Consider the following 20,581-nt stretch of genomic DNA (forward strand, 5'->3'; position numbering starts at 1 on the left):
ATTAGATACATTCATTAACATTTTGTTGCATGTCCTTTCAATCTTTTTTTTAACCTATGCTTTTATACTTTTTTGCTTCACAAAAATGAGATTTTATAATTATTTTTCTCTCCCACTTAACTCTATATGGAGACCATTTCCTGATAGTATTAACTCTTTTCCATCATTTGTAAATGATGGAATGTTTGGATGTGTGTATGTATGTTTGATTTATTTAACAAGACCTCTACCTTTGGACACTGAATCCCCTCCCATTTTGTTATTATAGATGGTGCTGAGATGAACATATGGTATAGGAGAAAAACGGCCCAAATATTTTGTAGCTCTTCCAATCAAGAAGTAGACTCTTCTTCTCCATCCCTAAATCTGGGCGTGATCATTTGACTTGCTTTTCTCAGTGGGGACCTTGGCAAATTTGATGCCAGTAGAGTCTTGAAAAGTGTTTATGTACTGGAGCTTGCACGTTTTTGGTTGCTAGGAATTCTGATACCACCATATGAAGAAGCCTGGGCTAGCCTGGTGAAGGAGAGACCACATAGAGACTGGGCCCAGTCATCTCAGCTGAGGCCCAAACATGTAAATGAGGTCATTCAGCTAGGCCATTCAGCTCCTGGTGAGCTGACCCAGACCTGAAGAACCACGCAATCAACCTACTGAACATGAAAAGTAATAAATGTTTGCTATTTTAATCCATTAAGTTTGGGCAGTCTGTTATTCATTCAAAGCTAATTGATACAAACATGCTATAGATAACATGCTTATTCCTAGAACAATTTCCTAGAATTCGACTTTCTAGGTAAAAAATTATGTACACATACCTGTTGATTCATATTGCCAAAAAGACTGTGTCAGTTTATAAGCCACCAGCAAGACTGTGTCAGTTTATAAGCCACCAGCAATATATGAAGATGCTCACTTTCCCCATCTTTGTCAACATTGAGTACTAATGTGTGTGTTATCTTCATGACTATATGGTTCTTATAAGTTAACACATAAAACATTTTCCATTCCTTCTCAATTCACAATCAATTTAGAGAAAAACTGACCTCATAAAATTAAACTTATAGGAAAATAAGAGCAGAAAATAGAAAAATAATAGAATGAGAGAATAAAACAGAGTCAAATATTATAAACACAGAGGAAGTAAAATAGAGTTATATAAAATAGAAGAATCTCCAAGCCTATGATACATAAGGTACTTAACATGTAGTCAGGAATAGTTGTGAATCTGATAAACTATCTGGGTTATGAAAGAGGCATGGAAAGGAAATATCCATTTAGGCCAAACCTAGTGAAACTGGAAATACTGTATGTAAAGGTACCAGCCTCTTTCTTATGTGGTTGCATTTAATTTTCACAGCAATACACTGAGTAGAAACGATCCCACCTTGATGAAGAAGAATGAAAGGTCAGAGCTTTCAAATAAAGATTATATACCTGATAAAGAATGGAGCCCAGATTTGAATCCAGGTCTGTTTGGCTTGAAAACTATGTGCTTCCTCTTATTCATCCAGAGAAGATGTAGCAGAAGACTAGCAACTAATGTTGGGAGGAAGTATGTCCTCCTTTTGATTCATATTGCCAAACTGCTCTCCAAAGAGGAGTCAGATTGCCTGGCTTTGAATTTGAATTTCAGCTCTACTACTCACTAGCTGTGTATCTCAGCCTCTCTATGCCTCGGTTTCCTCACCTACAAAATGGCTTCATAAGCCATTTTGTGTGCCATGAAGATAAATGAGTGTGTTGATGTAAAAATACCTGGAACAGTGGCTGGCCATGGCACAGTGCTATATAAGCTTGCTACTTACAGTATGGTATTACAACAGCCATAGGACTATTTCTATGAGTCTGTTGCTGGAAAGTCCTTATAAAGAAGTTTGCTTCTACTCACATGGCCATGTCATGGTGGGATTTTCTATATGACAGGACTGACCCTGTGGCCATGTTTCCCTCCATCCAGGCTTGGGGGAAGTGGGAGAGGTCAGCAATGTGATGCCACATAGTCAACTTATTGAACATAAACTCCAGAGATTTGTCCCGTGTGGACAGGAGAAGGTTGTGCTGCTGCAGACCACAGTGCGGCTGGATGAGAAAGTTCCTTACTCAGGGAACCCTTGATTAACCTGGAACCCATGTTCCCATCTGGGAAACAGAACAGGCTTCCTCCAGCCATACAATTCTCATTTCCACCTATAGGATTTTAATAATAACTACACCAACAATAACAATAGCAGCGAGAGTACCCTTTATGTGCCAGAAATTGTCCTAAGAATTTTACAAGTATTGTTTCATTTAATTCTCACCACCATCCTTTGAAATAGGTACTATTCTTATTTCCATTTTACCAGAGAGGAAATTGAGCCTGGATCCAGAATCTTTCATCCTAACTATGACACTGTACTGCCTCTTATTTGAGAACATGCAGTTTTGGGGTGAAAAATGCCAAAAGAAAGAAATCCAGCAGTTTCTCAGTCATACATCATTTACCCTTTCTCAGCCACAAGAGCATTTCAAAATTGTTAGAGATGCTCACAGCAAGATGTTTGAGAACTGAGATTAGAGTCAAGACACGGGTGTGGATTTGCTGCCATTCCAAGCCTTCTCAGGTCAAATCCGAGAGAGGTGGGATGAGGATGAGGCACTTTTAAAAAATTTGTGTTTTTTTTTTTTTAAAAAAAAAACGACCACTCTTCAGTGAAGCAGACTGCAACACCACCAGGCCTGATTAAGGAATGACAATATGGAAGGCAGATGGCAGATGCATAGACGCCACACTATTGCCTTTCAGTTAAATATTGCTTGGTGTTTTTTTTTTTTTTCTTGTAAACCTCCCAAATAAAGTGGTTTGCTTTTCTCAAGTTAGAAGTGTTAGCTCGTCTTTTCTTTAAATATCTGTGCATGGCTGTTTTTTTCCCTGCCGATTTGTCACCATCTGTAACCCTCCCTTTGTGAGATGATCTGATGACAACAATTATCTTGGAGAGTAAAAGTGCAGTCTTGAAGCAGCGTGTAAGGGTGGACTCAGAGGGTGCGCAGTGTGTGTATGCTGCCCAAGCACTGTGTGTGTGTGTGTGTGTGTGTGTGTGTGTGTGTCCGGAACCTCAGGGCAGAACACACGTTGTCTCTGGGTGCCTGGTAAGTGTATACCTTTTGTGTGAACATGCAGTCTGTGCGTGGTGTTGTGTGTGTGTGTGTGTTTGTGGACCGTGTGTTGGGCTGAGTGCCTGCCTGTGTACTTTGGGTCTATGTGCTCCCTGTATAGATACAGTGCTGACACCCTGAATGTGGGTCACCTCGGGCGTGCTGCTCTGTGTGTGTTGGCTGAAGAGGGGCAGTGCGGACAGCTGGGGGAAGACGTTCCCCTGAGAGCGTAATTTCTCAAAGGTGTTTGAAGGGGAAGGGGAGGGCCTGCAATTTCGGGGATTGAGCAGGGTTTTCGGTCTGGGTCAAAGAAATGTAAATTAAGGGAGGCTTGCAAGAGGGTGTTGCTGGGATGCGGTGCTGACCACAAAGCGGGGAGGGAGACTCGGAGCTTCTGGAGGGCGGGTGGCTCTGGCTGGGTGCAGCTCTGTGGGGCGGGCCGCGGGAGCCAGGACCGGGCGCCCGACTGATGGCGGGGCGCGGCCGGCGCGCTCCTCCCCTCCCCCACCCCTACCCGGAGCGCCGCGCCGCGGGGGGAGGGGGGCGCCGGCAGGCGGGGGCGGTGGCGATGGCGGGCGGCGGCGGCGGCGGCGGCGGCGGCGGCGGCGGCGGGGGGGGCCGGCCCCGGGCCGAGGCCACGGCCTGGGCGACAGCCAGCCGCCGGGAGCCCTAAGGTGCCGCCGGCCCCGACTCCAGCATGAGCGTCGCGCTGCAGGAGCTGGGCGGCGGCGGCAACGTGAGTGCGGGCCCCGGGCTCCGGGGGAGAGGACCAGGGGTGGAAGGAGCGGAGGGGCCCGCGGCGTTGGGAAGCGGCTCCGGCTCACGGACTAACTTGACGGGCGGGTGTCGGAGGGACCCAGGCTGGCTGGAGGGAAGGGGCCCCGCACTTGAGGCAGGAGGGGCCCGGCCGGGCGAGGGGCGCCGGGGCAGGGCCGTGGGCGCGCAGCCCTCTCTGCCTGACCTGGGTCGGCGCCCCGACTGTCTGGCAGATGGTGGAGTACAAACGCGCCACGCTGCGGGATGAAGACGCTCCCGAGACCCCCGTAGAGGGCGGGGCCTCCCCGGACGCCGTGGAGGTGGGCAAGGGGGTCTTCCCTGTCTCACCAGGCCCCCCAGCCCTGGCATGACGCCCGGCACACCCAGGAGCTCTCTGGGTTGCCCTGGAGGGTCACTTGCCCCCACCTCAGCTCCGTCTCTGGCCTCTGCGCTAGGACTATGGGTGAGGCGACTCTAAGCCATGACGTTGCACAAAACAGGCTCAGGGCTCAACTCAGCCTGCCTCGTTGCCCCTGTGCCCCAAGTTAACCCTGTTAGCAGTCTTTGCTCCATGGCTCTGGAAACGGCCTGGGCCTTCACCCTCCAGGAGGACTTCTGTCGTCCGGTCGCCCACCTGAAGCTTGCTACTCCAGGTCCTCCTCTGTTCCCCAGGCGGGATTCCGGAAGAGGACCAGTCGCCTCTTGGGGTTGCACACCCAGCTGGAGCTGGTCTTGGCTGGTGTCTCTCTACTGCTGGCTGCCCTGCTTCTGGGTTGCTTGGTGGCCCTGGGGGTCCAGTACCACAGAGGTAGGTACTCCCACTCCTGTCACTAGCCCTCCTAGCTGTGGGGACTCTGGAGGCTGATGGCGGGAGACCTCAGCCGGCTGTCCTCTGGCCTCCCAACCTCCCTGTTGGGAGGGAGGGCCTCATGGCCTGTCGCAAAGCATTTGCCTCTCCCAGACCAACTGACGGTCCCCTACCCTCCCCACACCCCACCCCTCATGTCCCCTGCCGCAGACCCATCCCATAGCACTTGCCTCACAGAGGCCTGCATTCGAGTGGCTGGAAAAATCCTGGAGTCCCTGGACCGTGGAGTGAGCCCCTGTGAGGACTTCTATCAGTTCTCCTGCGGAGGCTGGATTCGGAGAAACCCTCTACCTGATGGGCGTTCTCGCTGGAACACCTTCAACAGTCTCTGGGACCAGAATCAAGCCATCCTGAAGCACCTGCTTGGTGAGTGGGCCTACCAGGGAAGCGTTGTATCACGTACGTGCTTCGTGCCAGCACAGGGCTCGGCATTTAGTAGGTACTCAATAAATGTCCAGGAATGAATAAGGGGATGACTGCCAGCCCTCCTGGGATAGGGATGCAGACACTGGGGGCTCCTGAATGGTGAAGTTGGGTTGAGGGAGCAGATCTCTGAGGACAGTGAAGGAACTCTCTGAGCACTGAAGCATCGCTGAGGGGTTGTAGACACCAGGGAATCTGTTGGGCTTCGAGATCTTTCAGAGTCTCCCTGGACAAGGGATAGGAAGCTCTGCTCTGCTGTGGTTGACAGTCTTCCCATGTCTACATTAGGAGCAGTGCCCCCTTGAGAAGACAAGGAGAGGGATCAAGCACGGATCCAGACCCCTCTCAGCAGTTAGCATGGTTGCCATCCAGACCTGTGTTCTCTCTGACAGAAAACACCACCTTCAACTCCAGCAGTGAAGCTGAACGGAAGACGCAGCGCTTCTACCTCTCCTGCTTACAGGTGGAGCGCATCGAGGAGCTGGGTGCCCAGCCACTGCGAGACCTCATTGACAAAGTAGGCTCCTGGGGTAGGCTGTGAGTGGGGGAGCAAGACAGGCCTTGGGAGAGGATGTGGCCCCAGAGAGCTTCGGGGGCCTTGTGCCAGAGGTGCCACCATGGTCTCCACTCAGATTGGTGGCTGGAACGTTACGGGGCCCTGGGACCAGGACAACTTCATGGAGGTGCTGAAGGCAGTGGCAGGGACGTATAGGGCCACCCCCTTCTTTACTGTCTACGTCAGTGCCGACTCTAAGAGTTCCAACAGCAATATTATCCAGGTACTGGGCTGGGGAAGGGTGGGGAGGGACTTATGGACTATTTGCTGAGGCCACACTCCCTTCCCCTGTGATGGGCTGGCTGGGGTGGCCTCCCTGCACAAGAGTCCAGATTTCAGGGGGAGGGCTCACTGCTTATCTTACTATTGCAGGTGGACCAGTCTGGGCTCTTTCTACCCTCTCGAGATTACTACCTAAACAGGACCGCCAATGAGAAAGTAAGGAGGATTCTCAGAATATCCACCCGACACCCTTGTGGAGTTGGGCTGATCCCTGTTTACTTTTCCCTTTGCTCAGGGTCAGAGTGGGGAAGGTGAGCCCATCCTGTCTCCCAGCCAACCCCCTTTCTTTTTTTTTTTTCTTTTCTTTTAATTTATTTATTTTTGGCTCCACTGTGTGGGCATGCAAGATCTTAGTTCCCCAACCAGGGACTGAACTTGTGCCCACTCCCCTCAATACCCTGACTCCCCCAACACCCCCACCCCACCCCGTGCAGTGGAAGCTCAGAGTGTTGACAATTGGACTGCCAGGGAAGTCCCCCCTTCCTCCTTCTTTCTCTCTTCATTCTCCTCTCCCTGCATTCTTCCCTCGCTCCTTTCTACCTTTTCCTTCCTCCTTTCTTCTTCTCTTCTTTCCTTCTTTCCTTTCTCTTAGTTTTCCAGGAAAACACTTATAGGTACCCATTGTGAGGTGTATACTTCAAAGCCTCTGTCACAGGATGCTTTCAGTGCAGATGGGGTCATGGGCCTGGATAGCTGAGAGCAAGGCTCACAAGAGGGGCCTCTAGGGCTCAGGCGAGATCCAGCAGCTGGAGAAGTTTTCCTCAGGAGGTTGCATTTGAGCCAGGCCCTGCAGAATATCTCGGGCTGGGTGGGGCATGCCGAGTTTAAACAAAAGTGTTAAAGAAGGAAAATCTAAGGTGTGTTTGAACAACAGGAAGGGGTCCAGTTTGGCAAAGTGTAGAGCTCAAAGCAGATGAGAGGGTGGAAAGGTGGGTAGGGACTAGTTATTGAGGGGACCTGCAATGCTACACTGAGTTTACTGTATAGGCCCCAGAGAGCCACTGCATGCTCTGGGGCAAACCAGGACTGCCCCAGTGAGCAGTGCTTTGGGAAGGCAGTTTGGCTGGGTGTGAAAAGTAGATGCAAGAGAGGGAGTCTGGAGATCAGTTACTCAAAAGTGTCTGCAGTACTCCAGGCTCTGAGTCTCTGAGGACCCAAATGGAGGAAGTGGCAGAAGGAAAATCAGGAAGGGGAAGATGCAAGAGACATGCGTGTGTGCTAAGTGGCTTCAGTCATGTCTGACTCTTTGTGACCTGGTGGACTGTAGCCCACCAGACTCCTCTGTTCATGGGATTCCCCAGGCAAGAATAGTGGAGTGCGTAGCCATTTCCTTCTCTAGGGGATCTTCCCAACCAAGGGATGGAACCCTTAGTCTCCTGAATTGGCAGGCAGGTTCTTTACCACTAGTGCCACCTGGGAAGCCCCACAAGAGACATAATTAAGTCCAAGTCATGAATTGTTAATGCCTGGATGTTAGAAGAGAGGAGATGAAAGAGGAAGAGATAAAGATAGTTGAGGCTGTGTGCCAGAATGATGGTGGGATTGAGTGGTCCTTAGAGAATCTGGGGTATTTACAGGGACAGCCAGTTTCAAGCACATTGTGGGTTGGGTGTTGCTATCACAGGAAAAGACAGACTTTGAAGTTAGACCTTGATTTTAATCCCAGCTTGGCAGCTTGGTGCAAGTTGATGAAGGTCTCTGAGGCTGTTTCTTCATTTGAAAAATGGGGATCATAGCATCTACTTCATTGCATGCTTGGGGACAGCAGGAGGGTGCAGGTATATGATTCTGTATGTGGCAGACACTCGAAGTGGGAGTTGCCTGTTTCAGCGATGTGAGTGTGAGGGAGCTGGGCACCATCTCTCTGGAGAGGTCAGCAGGCAAATATGAAAGTTGAGTGGGGTTCTGAAGAGAGTACAGGCCTGGAGGGAGCCAAAGGCTTGAGGGGCCTCTCCTTAAAAGCCTAGACAAAGGCTTAGGAGAAGTGAGAGAGAGGCAAGACTGAGACTAGAAAGAAGGAGATCCTTGTATTTCAAGAGGTGGAGGGAGGAAGAGAGACTTCTGTGGAGCAAGGCAACCAGGAAGGGCTTTGTGCTTCTTCCATTCACCCCCAAACATTACCAAGCATCCCTCAGACAGACCCTCCACTAGCATGTGGTGAACAAGACACTGCCATTCAGTGGAGAAGGCAGGAAACAGGACACATGCAGCTGTCCTGTGAACAGTTGCTGTTAGAGGAGAAGTGTGGCAATCCGAGAGTCCTTTAACAGAGAGCCAGCCTGGTCCTAGGGTGAGGGTAGGCTGTGGAGAAGAGAGAGAGAATCTAGGCAAAGGAAACGGCTGATGCAAAAGCTCTGAGAGGGGACAGGGTATGTCTTGTTGACAGATTAGAGAGGGGAGTGGGAGGGGAGAGTGGACCAAGTCCTTCTGGACAGGTTGGTAGAGTCCTGTTATACATAAACACTATGGGTCAAGTTTAGCACTGATCCCAAAAGAAATGGAAAGAGAATCTCAAAAGTGGGGAGTGGTGTGGAACAGATTTGTGGTTTTCACGTCACCTGAGTCAGGGGAGGAAGGAATTTTGAGAATTCAGGAGAGAACCACATGGTCGACTCAGCTTTTAGTGTGTTACCAGTTTTCTTGAGTAGGAAGTCTGTGATTACATCTTGGGGAAGCTGCAGCGCCAGAGGTTTCTTATCCTATCTTATCTGCAGAGTTCAGGAAAGTCTCAAAAGTAAGTCTTGGGACTTCCCTGGTGATCCAGTGTTTAGGACTCCATGCTTCCAATGCCAGTGGCCCAGATAAGATCTTGAAAGCTGCATGGTGTAGCCAATAAATAAATAAATAAAAGTAAGTCTTAAGCAGAAAGTAAGGAGGTAGGGAGAGAGGGGTGAGTTGGGGAGGGGTTGGCAAGATCACTGGTTGAACCAAACATCCCCCTTAGTAGCTAGGATGACTGGAATTGGTACTCAGACTTCTTCTGACATCAGCAGCAAGGAAGAGGGGAAGTGGGAAAAGGGAGATACTTCGAAGTGCAGAGAATGGAAGAAGAGATGGCCTTTGGCAGTTAAAGGAGCCCAGGGTGGGGCAAAAGTGAAAGTGGTCCCTGGGAGGTCCATAGGAAGTCAGTGCTGAGCAGGGCTGAGGGTCTGTGTACAGGATTTCATCCATCAGTCAACAATATTTATTGAGCACCTACGATGTGCTAGATGCTGTGCTAGAGCCTGAGAACACAGTGGAGAACAGAGCACACAGCCCCTGCTCCTGTGCAGCTCAAGTGGCAGCTGGGGCTAGGCGACATGAGTTTGTTCTGAGCCCAGGCAGTGCTGGGGCTGTGGCCCTGGAGTCATGGAGCCTGGGCCACATTTGGACTCTGCCATCTGCTCGTTGATGGTATGAATCAAGAAGTCATGTTGTCTGTAAAACGGAACCTAGTACTCACTTTATGGGGTTGCCTGGGCTCTGGTGGCAGGGGAGGTGGGAGATATATGTAAAGCCCCAGCAGAGAATTTGATACATGTACATACATGGAGTCACTACATATTTTTTCTCTGTGTTTTTTTCCCCCTTCGAGGCCAGAAGGGAAGGCAGCAAGTCTGAAGTCTGGCAGGATGGGAGGTAGAAGGGAATGAAAGCCAAATGTAGACCAAATTCCTCCATGGGGCCCACCCAGCTGTTAAGTGAAGGCACATGGTCACTGATGGGCTGGGAAAAGTAGAAGGGCTTCAGGAAATGAGAAGGGCAGAGGGATATGGGAAGCAGGGCCACCCACTGGACAGAGCCTATTCTGTGCTAGGCCCTTTTCCAGGCCTTTGGGATACAGTGGGAAATACTCCTCTGTAACCTGGAATGGTGCTCTCCTGGAATTTACCTTTTCCTTGGGTAAACAGATGATGAGCAAGGGCACAAATAAATAAAAAAAGATCCTAGCAGATGGTGATAAGCAGTATGGCAGAAACGATGAGGGTAATCTCAGAGAGCTTATTTGAGGAAGATCCACAGAAGAAACGGTGCACAGGGGCAGCAGCTGGAACAGTCCTCTCGGCCTGCAGGACTTGTTGCTGGGCTCTGAGGATGACTTGGGGCCCCGACAGGTGCTTACTGCCTACCTGGACTACATGGAGGAGCTGGGGATGCTGCTGGGCGGACAGCCAACCTCCACTCGGGAGCAGATGCGGCAGGTGCTGGAGCTGGAGATACAACTGGCCAACATCACGGTGCCCCAGGACCAGCGGCGGGATGAGGAGAAGATCTACCACAAGATGAGCATCGCGGAGCTGCAGGTGGGGCAGGCAAGGAACTGACACCACTGGAAGGGGTCAGCCCCCAGCCCAGGCCACCCAGCTCCCCTTTGTGCTGTCTGCCTGAGACAGACAGTCCTCTCCTTGTTTCCCTGCTGTTTCTGAGCTTCCCGGCTGTACCATTGCTATCCTGGAAAGAAAAATAGTGTCCATTTTAGGGCACCCCCACTGGGCCATCCTTTGGTCCCTTTTATGTTGCCTGGGGTTGCATAGAGGGATTATGTTAAAAATCTGTAACAACTTGTACAAGATGCCCACAAAACAGTCAGAAGAGAAATGGAAGCATCCCCTGGAAGGCCCTTACTGCACCAGGTATCAACCTCTTAGTCTTTGGATTCTGGAGAAGTTGGGTAAGGGGGATTCTGGAGGAGAGGCCAGGTATGTAGGGACCCTGCATGGTGTCTGGGGAGTTGATCCAACTGTTTGAAAAATATTTGAAAATCTGTAGCCCAACTAACGGAGAAGGCAATGGCAACCCACTCCAGTACTCTTGCCTGGAAAATCTCATGGACAGAGGAGCCTGGTAGGCTGCAGTCCATGGGGTCGCTAAGAGTCAGGCACGACTAAGTGACTTCACTTTCACTTTTCACTTTCATGCATTGGAGAAGGAAATGGCAACCCACTCCAGTATTCTTGCCTGGAGAATCCCAGGGACAGAGGAGCCTAGTGGGCTGCCGTCTATGGGGTCGCACAGAGTCAGACACGACTGAAGTGACTTAGCAGCAGCAGCAGCCCAACTAAATACCAGAGATGGTTGTTTTCCATGTATAGTAAGTGACAGGGTTCCCAGATTGAAGCACACTTAGGCCTAAAAATGGGTTTATTTTAGGAAGGGGCCATCAAGCAGCTGGTAGCTGTTGCTGTGGTGATGGAAAGGGCTCCCAGCTCCAGTGTACCAGTAGGGGAGGGGTCTGCTGAAAGCCAAGGGGCAGGGAGGCTTGAGACTTTTTGCTCACAGGCCCTGGCACCCTCCATGGATTGGCTGGAGTTTCTGTCCTTCTTGCTGTCACCGCTGGAGCTGGGTGATTCTGAGCCTGTGGTGGTGTATGGGACGGATTATTTGCAGCAGGTGTCGGAACTCATCAACCGCACAGAGCCAAGGTTGCGGGGAGCCCACAGTGTCTGGGGTGGGGTTCAGGGCTCTGTGCAGGCTATTCTCCTAGGCTGGGGCTTCAGGGGGCCCACTGTGGTCTCTGTTCCCATACCTTGCTCCACCCCAACTTTTACAGGCAGGTGTGTGGTCCCAGGATCAGAGAGAGGGATTCTGGGAGAACGCCCATGAATGACTCTAAGGGATTCCTGTTATCTGCATGTTGGTAGAGCTGGTTTTGTGGGGGTGGAAATGGTTCCTGCCTTTATCTTATGTTCTGGTCACTTATATACCAGTGTCCTGAACAATTATCTGATCTGGAACCTGGTACAGAAGACAACTTCAAGCCTGGACCACCGCTTTGAGTCTGCACAAGAAAAGCTGCTGGAGACCCTCTATGGCACCAAGAAGGTGGGTTTTCTAACTCTGCTCTCACCTTCCAATCCAGTCAGGCTGATGCTTCACAGCCCCTGTGTGTCAGATACCATTTAATTTACATGTGGAGCACATGACTGAGATTCAAGCTAACTTAGCTTCCAGTCCAAACTCCTCCATTTTTTGGCCCATGGGACCTTGAGCATATCTCCACCACCATTTTGTCTCTTCATTTCTGGGTTGGAGAAACAGAAACTTCTTGTGGGGTTGTTATGAGGACTGAATTCACATAAGTGAAGTACTTACCAGTACACGCTATGTGTAGGCACTCAACTTTGATAATGAGAGTGAAGAAGAAAATGAATAAGTGCCGTTCTCAGTTTCAAGAAGCCCTGTTAAGTGGGGGAAGGAGATACATAAACAGACATTATATTCTGAGGTGCTCACGCTGAATGAAAGACCTTCTTTGTGATGTAGGACAGAGGTGGGGTAGCACGTTTTACCTGGGCGTGGAGTAATGGAAGGGAGAAGGGCATTCCGGGCTGAAGGAGTAGGATGTGCAGATCCCAGAGGCCAGGAGGAGTGTGGTGGTGTTGCCTGTGTTCTGGCATGACTTTGAGGAGAGGGCACCCGAGAGGCTGAGGCTGGTGAGGCTGGCCTGGGGTGATCCATAGAGGGACCTGAATGCTGTGCCTAGGGAGCCTGGCCTTTCTTTCAGGGATGGAGAACCTGGGACAGTTTTAAGCAGGGGTGTAACTGGTTGGATTTATATATTAGGTCATCTTTCTGCAGCTAAATGGAAGACAGATGGTGGGGAGTGACAGGGGAGGGGGATGAGAATGGAGTTGGACTGTCTAGTTAGGAGGCCACTGAAATCTTCAGACAAGAGATGATAGTGTTATAGGGCAGGGAAGTGGCAAAGGGTGGATGGAGGAGATGATTAAGAAGCAGAGTTATTAGAATCTGGTGATAGACTGAATGTGGAGCTCGGGAGATGCAGGAACCTGTGACTCCCAGGTTTCTGGCATGTGGGACTGACTGGATGTAAGACTGAGAGTTACAGCTGGGTAAGAAACATCTGGACCCCAGTGGGCCTCTGAGAAACCAAGAGGAGGAGAGTGCTGAGAACAGAGTGGGCAGCGTACATGTGCCTCCTGAGGTTTCACTGCTGGGGTTCGCATGCTTTGCAGTGTTGCTCTTCATTTTCCCTGGAGTCTGAGGGAGAGATGGCACCCCAAACCCAGGGCTCTGATGTGCAGAGCTGAGAGGGGCTGGCCCCAGAGACAGAGAAAGACCCTCAGACTGGAGGACAGAGCCATCTCTAGGGACCCGCTCTTTCCCCTTCCAGTCCTGTACACCGAGGTGGCAGACCTGCATCTCCAACACCGACGACGCTCTTGGCTTTGCTCTGGGCTCCCTCTTTGTGAAGGCCACATTTGACCGGCAGAGCAAGGAAATTGTGAGTCTTCAAGGTCCTTCCAACACTACCCTTCATTTTAGTTAAAATTCACTGCCTCTATTTGTATGTACATAAAGGGAAAAAAGGCTTCCCAGGTGGCTCAGTGATAAAGAATCTACCTGCCAATACAGGAGATGCAGGTTTGATCCGTGGGTCAGAAAGATCCCCTGGCGAAGGAAGTAGCAATCTACTCCATTATTCTTGCTTGAGAAATCCCATGCACAGAGGAGTCTGGCGGGTGTCCATGAGATCACAAAGAGTTGGATACGACTTCAGGACTAAACAACAACAGGGAAAAAACTGGGAGGGAATTTATGGTGATTACTTTCGGTGGTTGGGGTTATGAGGGATTTTTTTTTCTTTTATAAGTTTTCTGTATTTTCCAAGTTTTCTACAATGAGTTATGTTACCTATATAATTAGAAAAATAATATTTATTTATAAGGAGATGATGTTTGTGCTTCAGATACTACCTACAAGGATATAAGTGGCAGTGTTGCTTATAATAGGCAAAAATGTATCCTTTGTCCCTGGTCCACCCTAGTGCCCCATCCCTGTTCTTCCAGATTCTTGAAATAAGGCTGAGCATCTGGAGAGGGTGAAAAAGAAACATGATTTGTCTTTTATTACCTACAAAGATGTAAGTGGCAGTGTTTATAATAGGCAAAAATGACAGCAGCTTAAATGTCCAATATAGAGGACAGGAAGAACAAATTGTGACTAGGGTGGATTATAAGGCAGCATTAAACTGATGATTGTTAAGTGAAAAAAAAGGTTTTTTATATATATATATATGTTGCACAACATAATTCTATATTATATATGAATATCCCATCAGGGAAAGACATTAGAAATAGGTAATCAAAATGTTAGAGTTATCTCTGAGTGATAGGATTGTTTTGTTTTTTTTTTGGCCGTGCCGTGTCACGCAGGACGACCAGGGATCAAAACCTTGCCCTCTGCATTGGGAGTCCAGAGTCTTAACCACTTAGGCTGCCAGAGAAGTCCCTGAGGGATAGGGTTTTTAAATGATCTATTTTCTTCGACTCCTTTCAGTTTTCCAGTTTTCTGCTATTAATGCCTGCCTTTTATAATCAGATAAAAATCAAAGCACTATATTAAATTATAATGTTAATTCAGTTAACTTATTAGTTTTTTTGATTCATTTGGAAAAAAACCATGACAGTCCCAGTGCTTTCACGAATCACGTGTCTTTCTCATCCTCTCCGGATGCTCAACCTTATTTCAAGAGTCTGGAAGGACAGGAATGGGGCACCAGGGTGGACAGGGACAAGGATGCATTAATGTGTGTGGGAGGCTGACTTGTGCACCCTCCCTCCCAGGCAGAGGGGATGATCAGCGAGATCCGAGCCGCCTTTGAGGAGGCTCTGGGACACTTGGTTTGGATGGACCAGAAGACCCGCCAGGCAGCCAAGGAGAAAGTGAGCAGTGGCCAGGGTTGGGGCGCCATCTGGAGGTGAGGATGGAGAATACAGTTTTGGGGGGGTGCCTGGGGAGGGAAATCCTTAACCTGGTCTCTTCAGGCAGATGCCATCTATGATATGATTGGTTTCCCGGACTTCATCCTGGAGCCCAAAGAGCTGGATGATGTTTATGATGGGGTGAGTACCTGCCTGTGAGTACTGAACCTTAGCTCTGTGGAGGTGGGGTGGGGCATAGGGCTCAAGCACTGCAAGGGCAAGAGGTGCTTGCTGGTTCCTTTCAGAGGCAAATGCTGGCTCTGTGCCAGGCTGCAGGCTGGACAGCAGCAGAATGCAGTGTTTACAAATAGAGTTTTGCAGTCAAACCTGTTTCTACCCAACTGTAACCTTGGACAAGTTATATAACCTCTCTGGGCCTCAGTTTCTTCATCTGTAAAAGGGGGTCCTGTTAGCACCTACCTGATAAGATTGTTGTGATAATCAAAGGAGACAGTATATAAAAAAATAAAGTACCTGCAAAATAATATTGACAAGTTATTATTTGTTAGCTATTTTACACCCATTTTACAGCTGAAGAAACTGACGCTCAGAAAGCTGCTAACTAGTAGCCAAACTGGGACTATTACCTTCTCTAATGTGTTCTCTCGCTTGTTTTCTACTTCTGACCATTCCCATAGTATGAAGTATCTGAAGATTCCTTCTTCCAGAACATGTTGAATTTGTACAACTTCTCTGCTAAAGTGATGGCTGACCAGCTCCGCAAGCCTCCTAGCCGAGACCAGTAAGAATGGGAGCTGCCGACGCTTGGGGCAGCAGGAGAGGTGGGGGAAGTTTTCAGAGTAGACAGAGGGGGATGGCAAGATGGATCCAAAATGAGGCACCAGGTTCTGGTAGGATGTAGGTCAGGCTGCTGGACATCAGGAGAGTCAGGCTCCGTTTCAGCTTCTCCCTCCCCCAGGTGGAGCATGACCCCGCAGACAGTGAACGCCTACTACCTTCCAACCAAGAATGAAATCGTCTTCCCTGCTGGCATCCTGCAGGCCCCCTTCTACACTTGCAACCACCCCAAGTGTGTCTGAGGCAGGAGGGACTGGGTGCTGGGGCCTGGGCCTGCGGGTGAGCTGGGAGCAGGGCTGGAGGTGAGATCGAGGTGTCCCTCCACCACGCCCTCACTCAACATTCCTCACCTCCCAGGGCCCTGAACTTCGGTGGCATCGGTGTGGTGATGGGCCACGAGTTGACACATGCCTTTGATGACCAAGGTAGAGGTCCACGCAATTGTGTCCTCCAGCCTAGAATTGCTCATGGCTCCTGTAAAACCTTGAGATGTTGGGAGCAGGCCCCATGGACCCTAGCTGGGAGGGGGTGTGTGCAGGGGGAGGGGTCTGTGGATGAGAGGCGATGGGGGCACTGGTGCCCCCAAGGGTTGAGTTCTGGTCTCAGTAGGATGTAAAGGTTCGTTTTCCTCAGGGCGCGAGTATGACAAGGAAGGGAACCTGCGGCCGTGGTGGCAGAATGAGTCGTTGGCAGCCTTCCGGAACCACACGGCCTGCATAGAGGAGCAGTACAGCCAGTACCAGGTCAACGGGGAGAAGCTCAACGGGCGCCAGACACTGGGGGAGAACATTGCCGACAATGGGGGGCTTAAGGCTGCCTACAACGTGAGTGGCCCTCTGAGGGCTAAGGCTCACCTCTTCTGGGGGTGGGGGCAGGGCAGGCCCCAACACGCTTGCCACCCGTGTTCCCAACCCCAGGCTTACAAAGCATGGCTAAGAAAGCATGGGGAGGAGCAGCAGCTGCCAGCTGTGGGACTCACCAACCACCAGCTCTTCTTTGTGGGATTTGCCCAGGTACTGTCCTTCTGGGAGGCCAGGGGTCTGCCCTTCTCCCACTACCTCCCAGGCATGTCATTAGAAGTCTGGGGCATGCAGGAAAAGGGATTGGGAAATGGGGCTGAAGTGGGAGTGTGGAAAGTGGTCTGGGAGGGCCTCATGGTCAGCCTCCTGTGGGGCCCACAAAAGCACGTGAGGAGGCCGGAGGAGGGAGGTTTCAGGAGGCTTTTGCAGATCTCAAAGGGCAGGGGGTAGGGAGCAGGATTGATCTTCATGATGCTCCTGTGAGGTGGCTGTGGAGGAGGAAGCTCGGGGACAGAGTGGCTCGTCCAGGGGTACCCAGGAAGACAGTAAGTGGCAGACTCAGCAAGGTCTCCAGGTACTTTGCACTATGGCAGGCAGTCTCTGGGGCTGGACTTCTTCCCCTCAGACATGTCCATCCTGGGCAGCCCTGTGTCCAGGCAGCTTTGAAAGGCCTTCGAGGAATTTCAGAGGGCAGGCGCCTTCTCCTCCCTTGGTGTTGATAGCAAGGCCTTGGGGCTGAGATGCTGGCTAAGCCCTCTTCTGCGTCCCGAGGCCTCCTGAGCCAAGGGGCTGGGGTGGTGGTGCCATGTGTCCCTGGGATGGCTCTGCTGCAGCTGGGGCAGGGGCCTCGCCCACACTAGACACTCTGTGTCCCCGTGTCTGTCCTGGCCTGCAGGTGTGGTGCTCGGTCCGCACACCCGAGAGCTCTCACGAGGGGCTGGTGACCGACCCCCACAGCCCTGCCCGCTTCCGCGTGTTGGGCACTCTCTCCAACTCCCGTGACTTCCTGCGGCACTTCGGCTGCCCTGTCGGCTCCCCCATGAACTCAGGGCAGCTTTGTGAGGTGTGGTAGACCTGGGTTGGGAGAGAAATGGCCAGCTCGGTTGCCGGAGCCTGGGGTATCTTGCCCAGCCAGGCTCTCTGCTCTGGGGTTGATGGAAGGCACATGCCAGCTGGGCTGTGTCCTGCCCCTCCACACCATAGGTGTGACATGAGTCCTAGTCCCTCCTCGGCCTCCACATCGTGCCTCTGCTTTGGGGGTGCCCCTGCCTCCAGCAGAGTCCCCACCATTCACTGTGATGTTCTTTGCCACCCTGCCTGGAGGAGGCCTGGGCAGGGGCCACCAGCTCCCACAAGAAGGGGTCCACCTCTTTAGGTCCCCAGCTCAGTGGGTTTGGTGGCCACAGGGCCTATTGTGCCTGCTGACCACGCAGGGCCTGACAGATGTGCCTCCCACACATCTCCCCAAGGCTTACTCACTGCTCCCTTGGGCATAGACAGAGCTCCTTTCAGCCCTGCCCCCAGTGGCGACCTTTATTCCATGTTCCTCATGCCACTGCTCCTAATACTGCTGCCAGCCCTCTCTGACGGACCCCCTGTGCTGAGCTCTTAGTGGAAGTCCAACAGCCTTTACAAACCTTCCTGTTGCCTCCCAGGGTCCCTGGGCTCAGCGGGGATGTGTGTACATGTCAGGGATGCTAGGCCCTGCATCTTGGGTTACAAGTCTTAGGGGGTGACTGATTCTCCCTGGACCAAGCAGGAAAGCAGATAGAGTAGGAAGAGTGAAGGATAGAGTCTATTTTTACAGGAAAGGGTGTGGGGAGGGAGTGGTCTTGGCCCTGGAGGACCCTGTGCCAATAAATAGACACGCATCAGTCAGTCTGTCTCTTCCTTCAGTCCTGTTTTCATTTACTCATTCCACCAGTATTTATTGAATACCTGCTGTATGCCAGGTGCTCTTCTAGGCACTCATTTATTCACTCACCAGACACAGGGGACTGAAAATTGAAACCCCAGAGAGACAAAAAGGTAGGATGAGGAGTGGCACAAAGTTGAGCCTGGCGAGTGGAGCATGTTCTCTGCTCACTGGTGGCCATGTCCCATCCCTGGCTGACCTATAGCTGGAAGGGTCTGCCGTGGCCCCCATGGATGCATGTAGCTAGGCCTGACACTGAGTCTGGGTAACAACTTGGCCAGGGTCAGCTTGGAAGGTGGGTGGCCCTTACCCTGCAGTGGAAGGCAGCCCTGGCCAAGGTAGCACTTCACTCCCTGCAGCTCGGAGCACTAGCCTCTGCTTGTGATGAGAAGACATGCGTTTCTCCACGTCCTCAAAGGCTTAGCGTTCCTGAGAGCCCCTCATCCCACCTACACATACTCATCAAGCCCTACCAGGTGCCAGGCACAGAGCCCACAGGTTTGGTGACCACAGAGCCTGCCACCCTTCAGAACAAGTGAGGGAAATGGAGTGTGCATGGAATACCTCTGTATTCCAGGCACTTCTGCTAGGAGACTCATTACTTTCTTCATTCATTCATTTATAAATTTATAGATTTATAAGTATTGAGTTGACCAAAAAAGTTTGTTTGGATTTTTTGTGACATCTTACAGAAAAATTCAAATGAACTTTTTGGTCAACCCAATATATTGATTACCAATAATGTGCCAGCACTGGTGATGCCAAGATGAAGATGATTCCTTCCCTCAGGTGACTCTTCTGTTGGTACTTTCACCTTCATGAACTCATCTGATCCTCACAGCAACATATGCTATATGTGCTCCAGTTTCCATTTTATAGATCTAACCATAATCACTTCACTGCAGTCAGAGACCTGGATTGAAATTGAAGCTCTGACAGCTATATGAGCTTCAGCCTGTCCCCTAACCTCTAAGAGTCTGTTTATCTGTAAAATGAGAACCAGAGTAAAACAGTGGAAAGGGCCCAATCTTAATTCTCTTTATAATGTAGTGTCCCCTAAAGTTTAAGTACAGGTGGGTTTATTAAATTAGGAAGGGTAAGAGTGAAGTTTTGTTAATGATTGATGGGTTCCTGGTCACGTGTCCTGCATGCTGTATCCTGTCCCAACATCAGACTGTCCCCATAAAAAGCTGTCTCTATCAAGTGACTTGGATATATGGCTGCCCGCCAAGGGAAGGAAATCGCTGGCTCCTTGGGGAAAGTGGGCTTGGGAACTCTTAATATCAAGGGAAAGCATGGCTTGAGTCTCTGCCTTGAGAACACAACTCTAGGAGGGGCGGCAGAGTGTACTGGAAAGAGGAGGGCTGTCACATCTGGAAGCCTGGTTCTGGCTCCAGCTCTGCCACCTGCAACTGTGACGCCAGGCACGGTTTATCCCCTCTTCAGATCTCAGTAACCTTGGCAGTCTGTAAAATAAGTGGGTTGGATGAGATGATCTCAGAGGCCTAGATCAGCTTTAATGTTTCAATAAGTGGCTTCATGGGCTTAGCAAGTTCTAGAACCCAAAGAAAAGAACTGGCTTATGAAGTTTGGATGTTGCACAGAGAATGGGATTTATAATGTCAGTGTCATGATGGAGGAGAGAGGCTTGGTATCATAAAGCCTCGCCCTTCTCTTGACACTTGATTTCAAAGACCAGCTTAGAATATTGACCAGCTGGCCACTGTGGCATTAAAACTCCATATTTGCAAAAGGTCAACATGTCAAATAATGATAATAAGCAGAAGCCCTGATTTACCAAGTCTCTTTTTTGCTTCAGTCTGTACTAAACACTTTAAAAATATCACCTTGTTAAATTCCCACAGCTTACAAGGAGGTTCTATCATTGTCTCTATCTTACAAGTAGAGAAACTAAAGGAAAAAATTATATAACTCCCAATGTCAGCTAAGACACACTGCATTAAAGTCAAATTTAGAATTCAGATGCTCGTAATCACCACCAATTAGTCCTCTAAGTCATGACAGAGTTGAGACTCAAGCATATATATCTCTTCTAGGCAATTTCATCGTGCTTCCAAGTGAGGCTGTTACCAGCAGGTACATTTCCATGGCACCCAGCTCACTCAGGCCAGATACATATGACAGCCAGGTAGTACAGGAAACCTAAGCACATGTTGAAAGTAAGTGAGACAGCACTGTTTGTTGAGCACTCTGCAGGTGCTTGGTTCCAGAGGCAAGGCTAGGTGAACATCAAGTGACAGATGTAACCTTCACCCTTAGTGGCCTGCCAAGCTGACAAATACCCATCTGTAATATGCTTTGGTGTGTTAAAGCAGA

General features: G+C 50.3%; 1 protein-coding gene across 7 annotated transcripts in view; it reads left to right on the forward strand.

Annotated features, from left to right (window-relative positions):
* ECE2 (endothelin converting enzyme 2) overlaps window positions 1-18,207 on the forward strand; it is a 32,609-nt gene extending 14,402 nt beyond the window's left edge. Inside the window, exons 1-20 of one of the 7 annotated variants that reach the window (XM_086396830.1) lie at window positions 3,707-3,877; window positions 4,131-4,217; window positions 4,570-4,705; window positions 4,916-5,131; window positions 5,581-5,705; window positions 5,821-5,967; window positions 6,117-6,182; window positions 10,121-10,309; window positions 11,286-11,428; window positions 11,714-11,828; window positions 13,141-13,251; window positions 14,594-14,692; window positions 14,795-14,872; window positions 15,370-15,473; window positions 15,651-15,761; window positions 15,887-15,954; window positions 16,163-16,353; window positions 16,447-16,542; window positions 16,814-16,903; window positions 17,225-18,202. In XM_086396830.1, the coding sequence (XP_086252956.1) occupies window positions 3,839-3,877; window positions 4,131-4,217; window positions 4,570-4,705; window positions 4,916-5,131; window positions 5,581-5,705; window positions 5,821-5,967; window positions 6,117-6,182; window positions 10,121-10,309; window positions 11,286-11,428; window positions 11,714-11,828; window positions 13,141-13,251; window positions 14,594-14,692; window positions 14,795-14,872; window positions 15,370-15,473; window positions 15,651-15,761; window positions 15,887-15,954; window positions 16,163-16,353; window positions 16,447-16,542; window positions 16,814-16,903; window positions 17,225-17,401 (2,388 nt within the window). In that variant the 5' untranslated portion in view covers window positions 3,707-3,838 and the 3' untranslated portion in view covers window positions 17,402-18,202. Of the gene's footprint in view, window positions 1-3,293; window positions 3,385-3,706; window positions 3,878-4,130; window positions 4,218-4,569; window positions 4,706-4,915; window positions 5,132-5,580; window positions 5,706-5,820; window positions 5,968-6,116; window positions 6,183-10,120; window positions 10,310-11,285; window positions 11,429-11,713; window positions 11,829-13,140; window positions 13,252-14,593; window positions 14,693-14,794; window positions 14,873-15,369; window positions 15,474-15,650; window positions 15,809-15,886; window positions 15,955-16,162; window positions 16,354-16,446; window positions 16,543-16,813; window positions 16,904-17,224 lie in introns of those variants that run through there. The other 6 variants (XM_086396792.1, XM_086396791.1, XM_086396821.1 and 3 more) reach the window with 6 other exon arrangements.
* The last annotated feature ends 2,374 nt before the right edge of the window (window positions 18,208-20,581 follow it).

Source organism: Bos grunniens, chromosome 1, assembly GCF_055505025.1.
Source record: "Bos grunniens cultivar Pamir isolate PY7600 chromosome 1, Bosgru_T2T1.0, whole genome shotgun sequence".
Taxonomy (NCBI): domain Eukaryota; kingdom Metazoa; phylum Chordata; class Mammalia; order Artiodactyla; family Bovidae; genus Bos; species Bos grunniens.